We start from the raw sequence: 5975 nt of genomic DNA, 5'->3' as shown, positions 1-5975 counted from the left end.
CATTTCAAAGTACTTTTCACAAAGGTCTTTACCCTGTTATAAATTTTAAAGTAAAATTTGTTATTTTAACTTCTGTTATTAATCCTAAAATAAAATTTTGGATTATTGACATGAATAAACACCTGTATAGCAAAGCAACAACATATAGTGCCAGGCTACCAAATACTAAAATTAAAAATATATATACATACAGTAACAGAGATGAACATAAACAAAACAACTCCCAAATGAAAATAAAATATTTGCTAAAAGTAACTGCTCATCAAAATCAAAGAATCGTGACTGGTGCCCAAATCAGGACATGTTTCAAAATTATTGACTGCAGATTCAAAACTTTTCAAAAATATCCATCTGTGGGCAATTAATATGATCCTTACTTCAATTGAAACAAATAAGTACACAGCAGTAATATTCTTTGGCAATGTGAGGTTCACAAAACTGGAGCTTGGCTCAATACACAAAAAGACTCTTCCTCCTAATGCTTGAAGGTGTAAAACTACTCATTATGGTTTGTCCAAAGTCACTAAAAATATTCAGAATTCAGAAACATTACGCCATACCTGAAAGTGCTAATCCACTTCAAATTGTACATTTTGAACCATCAATTATTGAAACGAACTAAAGACGAGATGGTGGTGGTAAGCATTTGCCACTCAAATACTTTAGCAACAACTTGATTAGCTGCAATTTGAAGAAGCAATGGCCTTCCTGTCGTGAAGGCTTAATATAAAAACAGATAATTCCAAAGATAATGACTGGCAATTAAAGCATCATCTATTGTAAATATGGAGGATAATTGGAACTAGGGTAAGTGGAAGATGTGTAAGCAGATGTAGGACGAGTAGATGTAGGATGCACAGGAGGTAGGCCACTGCCTGGATAACTGCTGTAATTAGAAGCTCCATTGTAAGAAGCTGCATTGTAAGAGCCTGCATTATAAGATGCTGCATTGTAAGAACCAGAACCTAGTGCAGAAGATCCCAGATTGTCACTTGAATACGTGTATGATCGTGGAAGGGATGATGTCCCGTAGATGCCCTGGCTGGACCTATCATAACCACTCTGAACGGGCAGGTTGTATGAATTGGCACTGAGAACAGAACTGGGATACTGAACTCTATCAGCAGACCGGTATAAGCTCATGTCAGCAGCATTTGCAGTAGCAAAGACACCAGATCTGTCAATACCAGATGCTGTAGGTAAATATCCTCCAGCAGTATTGGTGCGAGGTTTTTTATACTGACTCTTAATGCCATCTGCAGATCGTTTTTTATCTGTCTTTGCCTTCTCTAGCTGAAGCACACGCTTCCGCAGAGTATCAGAAGGGTACTCTGATTCAAGATTGTGCTCTTCAATGCATTTAACAACAGCTTTCAATGCAAAGAGCTCTCTTGCATTTGCTTCATTCTGAAGTAAAGAATGGCAACATTTAGAAAATTCCTAGCACATTTGATTAGACCTGTTTAATCCATTCTTAAATATAGATGTTGAACTGAAGACACTACCTGTGCAGCAACAGATGTATTGCCACTTTTCACCTGTGCAGCTTTTCTAGCCTCTTTCAAATATGCTTTCAATAGAGGAACAGGAGGGTACGTATCTACCAGTCCACATGTAAAAGCAAAGTTAACAGCCTCAATTTGCTTTCCATTGTTGATCAAAGTGTCCATAACCCCTGCAATTTTTGAACCCAAAGTTTAGACTCATTAATCCAAGGGCACCTTAAAAAAATGATTGAAAACCTTTAGAAAAACAAAGGCTCCAAAGTATCTGGTCATGATTCTGAGAAACAACTTTAGTCTACATGAGACAATTGCTTAAAAGGGTCATTCATTCAAAAGAAAGGACCCAAAAACGGTCAAAACCCATGAGGTGTTACAACTCTCTAAAATATTTAATGGAAAAATTATATCACAAAGGCTTTGAAGACGAACACCTTAGATCAAAAGTGCACAAGTATGCAGGACCAAACATACTTATCATCTAGGTTTCCGATGCATGATAATACAGGATGATAATAAGCAATGCATTTGACCTTACCTAGTCTAATATACTTAGAGTCTAAGACCAAATCTTATAACTCCATGTGCTATTCTTGAGTGGTTTAAAAGAAAAGAAAATAAATTCCTCATAAAACATAGATAACTAAATAGTTAACCCAGAAAGGCCAACAACACTTGAGCAAACCTGGCAATTTTTCTTCAAGTCCAAGAGATTGACAGAGCTCAGGTGTTTGCTTGCGGCGTGAAACAGAAAGAACAAGCTTGCATAATTCATCTGCATCATACTCCGAAGAGATGCCAAAGGTGGCAAGGAGCTGCAGGAATGCCTGAGCCTCCAATGAATTGCCATTGGAAGCATCAATGTCCACATCAGCCAACTTGGACTTCCAATCATCTGCAATCATTTTAGCTTGCTCCTTAATATCGGAGGCAACCTCAGGGTGATCAGAACCCAACAAGGGCACAAGACATTCCAGCAAAAGGATACATGAACGGCGTCGAGCCGCTAGACCATGTTCTGTTTTATTCCCTTGATTTGGAGGGTAAAAACCCTCCAAAGCATTCAACACTAAACGGGCAGGGTCAACTGAGAGGCGTAAACCTGCAGGAACCTCTTCTCTAAGGACAGTGCCAGATTTCCGATTTTCTGCTAAAAATTCTAGAAGCCCTTTTGGATTCATCTGTTCACAACATTGCTTCAATTGAGGGCGAGGCTTCACCTCAGAAGCTGTTCCAGATTTAGGAGCATCTGAATCAGAGGAACTTTCCTCTTTAACCTTTGATAGAGGGTGAAGCTTCACCTCGGAAACCGGTCCAGATTTAGAAACATCTAAATTAGGGGACTTTTCCTCTTTGACAGAGACAGGAACATTAGATTCTATGTCCATGACAACAGGGGAATCATTTACCTTATTTTCACCATCTCCATCACTCTTTGAAGAGGAATCTATCGGTGCTTCCTTCTGCTTCTTGGCACAAGCCTCTTGAATCGTAGCAACAGCAGCATCTTTTTCTTCCTGTACTCGAGACAAAGAAGCTTGCTCCTTAGCTGCTACATCTTCATCATGTTTCTCAAGCACCTTCCAGGTTTCTGAAGTCTTGGCCTCAAATTGCTTTTCTTTCTCAAGTAATTTCTCGAATCTCTTCTTCAATGCTTCATCTATGTAAGAGAAATGCTCATCCAGCTCCTTCCATTGTATTGTGCAGTTTTCCATAACACCTTTGTGAGCATCAAGCTCCTCAAAGGATTTTTGCAGAAGTTCTTTCTTCAAGGTAGTGGTCTCCATTGCTGCAACTATGAGTTCCATGCCTGACATACTCTCAAACCTGTTACTACAACAAAGACATGTCATCACCATCCCAAACAAATAACTATTATACATTACCCATTTCAAACTAACTAATCAATTTTCATGGAAAAAGCAGACACTGGTCCTTGTGAATATCTTCGTTCACATTTAGTTAAGAAAAAAAAGTTAAAACCGTCAACATTCTTAACAAGGTCTTGCAGAAGTCAGTTGAACATCTCACACAAGAAGAAATTGAAAAAATACCAATAACAAACATGCATACTATAATAAAACTCAAGGGTGGCAGAAAGAAATATCACGCATTTCTATACAGAAAGTATTAAGCAGCTTCTCTTTAGCATTTACGTTAAGTTAAACAACTTACTAGTGTTAAAATCTATCGTAATTTAGCAACAAGGACCATCAATATCCCTGTGAAATCTCACTTAGCAGATTAAAGTCATATTCCAGAAGCTGAGATATACGATGAATTAAAGTAGATTGGCATATGATAACTTGACACATTTTAAAGAAAAAACTTTTTATCAATATGCATTAAAAGATGCCTCAAAAGATCCAAACAGGTGAATAACAGTTAAAAATATGTTCTATTTCATCCTACACCTGACTACAAGTTGATGATGTCCATAAATCAAAATTAAGATTTGTCTACCTTAACTTATGGGGTTGTTGAGAAATCTTACATAGTGTACTTTCAAACAATCAATAACCTAGTGAATTAGCTGAATATTTCAAGATAATGTTCTCCTTGTATTATAAGAAGCAGATTAAAGATATACTCGGTTGCTGTGTTGTCCTGCTATGATCCTAACATGCCATAGCACAAAATAGAGAAATATGGAATGAATCCTAAGATTGGATGCAAGTCTCCAGCACATTTAGATAAAGGGGTAGAAAGTGACTCATAAGTTGGCACAATAAGCATACGCATAAGGTGATTTGTACAACATGAAAGCATGCAGGATCAGCTTCCTGCTCAAAAGAAAAGGCTGTATTCAGCAATGATAATCTTTATTAATTTCATTGAATGTTGTGCAAAGCAGCACGTAGAAAATTCATTCTTCATATAACTTAAATTGTGTTTCTGCAAAATTACACTGCCAAGACTAACAAAATAAACATCCAATTCATAAACATCGTGTCCCACATTATTCCAATCACATATCCTATTTGTGCCAAGCTTATTTGACTAAACATTATCCAGTGCCAAAAGGCGAGGAGAATGGGTACATATTACCATTTCAGGTTAAGGTATACGAGAAAAGGAATACACCTATAGATATATTATGTACAGGATAGAAATGTGAGTGAAAGGATGAGGTTACCCTCCTCGTATCTATATCAGAAATTCCAGGTGAGAAATAGTCTGCATTTTCTGCCCAACTGTAACTAACCCATAAAATTTCTAATATTCGGTCATTTGAAGGCGACAGAAAACATTTGATTTTAACTTGCATCTATATGAGCACGTGAAAAGATTCTTCGCAGGGTGCAATGAAGGGCACTCATAAGAGCGCTTGCCAGGTTCAAATCCCTTCGATGCCATAGGTCAACCATCATAGGTCTAGGCAATATGAAGCGACAGTAATTGAGGGATATGTTGAGAGGCACCCCTATCTAACTTGAGAATGTTGAAGTTAAACTCATGCCACAACCAGAAAAATTTTAAAAATATATGATAGAAAATAACCCAAATGTGTCATGGCGAGGACACGAGCTGGGTATCACTACCAAGTAAAATCTTCCATAGAAACAAATGAAACACGCATGAAAATCTGACATATTTATTTCTCAAAATTACTACCAAACCCTACTAAAAGACAGCCCTTGCAAAGTGACACGGACGTTTCAGAGAACTAGCTTTAGTGTGTTATTTTATAACATAAAAATAATCTGAAAACCCATCCTGATATGGCAATCCATTCTTTTTTAATCTAAAATATTTTTTGTCTAATTTAACAGAGAACGATAACCATTCTAGTGTCAGTAGATAAGATGCTGAGAGCGGGAGGAGTTGCAGTTACCTTTCTAGTGCTGTAGTTGAAAACGTAGCAGATTTTTGTTCTCTTGAAAATATTTCAAGCCCTCGCGAATATTTTCCTTCCGTTTCAAAACCAAGAATTGTTAGGCAAGGTGAATCACAGTGCTGGCCTTGAAATGGGTGTAGCCGTGGATAAAGAGAATTATAAATGTGAAACCCTACGTTGCCAGAGGTTTCTAATTTAGAAGAGCTAAACCGTCGCCTCTAGTACACATTGTGAACACCAAAAAATCAGGAATGGGTCATCATTCTCAAAATCTTGTGTCTTGAAGAAAGACAGTGTTTTAGAATTTCATTTGTTTTACAACCTAGCAATGAATAATGTATTTTAGTGAGAGATCATTTAATGGACTGAGTAAGGTGTATCATTCATAAGACTCTTTTCTTCCTTATAAGATAATTTTATTATTTAATATTATAGTGTGAACTTTAGTTGGACTAAAAGATATTTATTTTGTCAAATTTGTTTAGGATGTAATTTCTTTTACAACCTAGAAATAAATAATGTATTTTAGCAAGAGATCATTTAATGGATTGGAGGAAGGCGTATCATTCATAAGACTCTTTTCTTATTTATAAGATTATTTTGTTATTTAATATTACAATGTGAGTTTTAGTTGG

At 36.7% G+C, this 5975-nt stretch overlaps 1 protein-coding gene across 3 annotated transcripts; it reads right to left on the bottom strand.

Moving 5' to 3' along the window:
* Nucleotides 1-352: 352 nt before the first annotated feature.
* Nucleotides 353-5593, bottom strand: LOC149567338 (FRIGIDA-like protein 3). Of its 3 annotated transcripts, none has more exons than XM_089820514.1 (4): nt 5338-5593; nt 2188-3335; nt 1506-1675; nt 353-1407 (listed from the first exon to the last, which is right to left on the bottom strand). In XM_089820514.1, the coding sequence occupies exons 2-4, from the start codon at nt 3317-3319 to the stop codon at nt 775-777; spliced, it is 1935 nt and encodes a 644-aa protein (XP_089676640.1). In that variant the 5' UTR covers nt 3320-3335; nt 5338-5593; the 3' UTR covers nt 353-774. The 3 variants fall into 3 exon arrangements, with proteins under 3 accessions (XP_089676640.1, XP_089676638.1, XP_089676637.1); XM_089820512.1 differs by having other exon boundaries at nt 2188-3329; XM_089820511.1 differs by lacking the exon at nt 5338-5593 and having other exon boundaries at nt 2188-3400.
* Between the last annotated feature and the right edge of the window lie 382 nt (nt 5594-5975).

This window comes from Cupressus sempervirens, chromosome 3 (genome assembly GCF_028749045.1).
Source record: "Cupressus sempervirens isolate cs-2001-9-10 chromosome 3, ASM2874904v1, whole genome shotgun sequence".
In the NCBI taxonomy this organism is placed as follows: Eukaryota; Viridiplantae; Streptophyta; class Pinopsida; order Cupressales; family Cupressaceae; genus Cupressus; species Cupressus sempervirens.
Note: the sequence above shows the minus strand (reverse complement) of the source record. Positions and strands in the feature narration are given on the sequence as shown.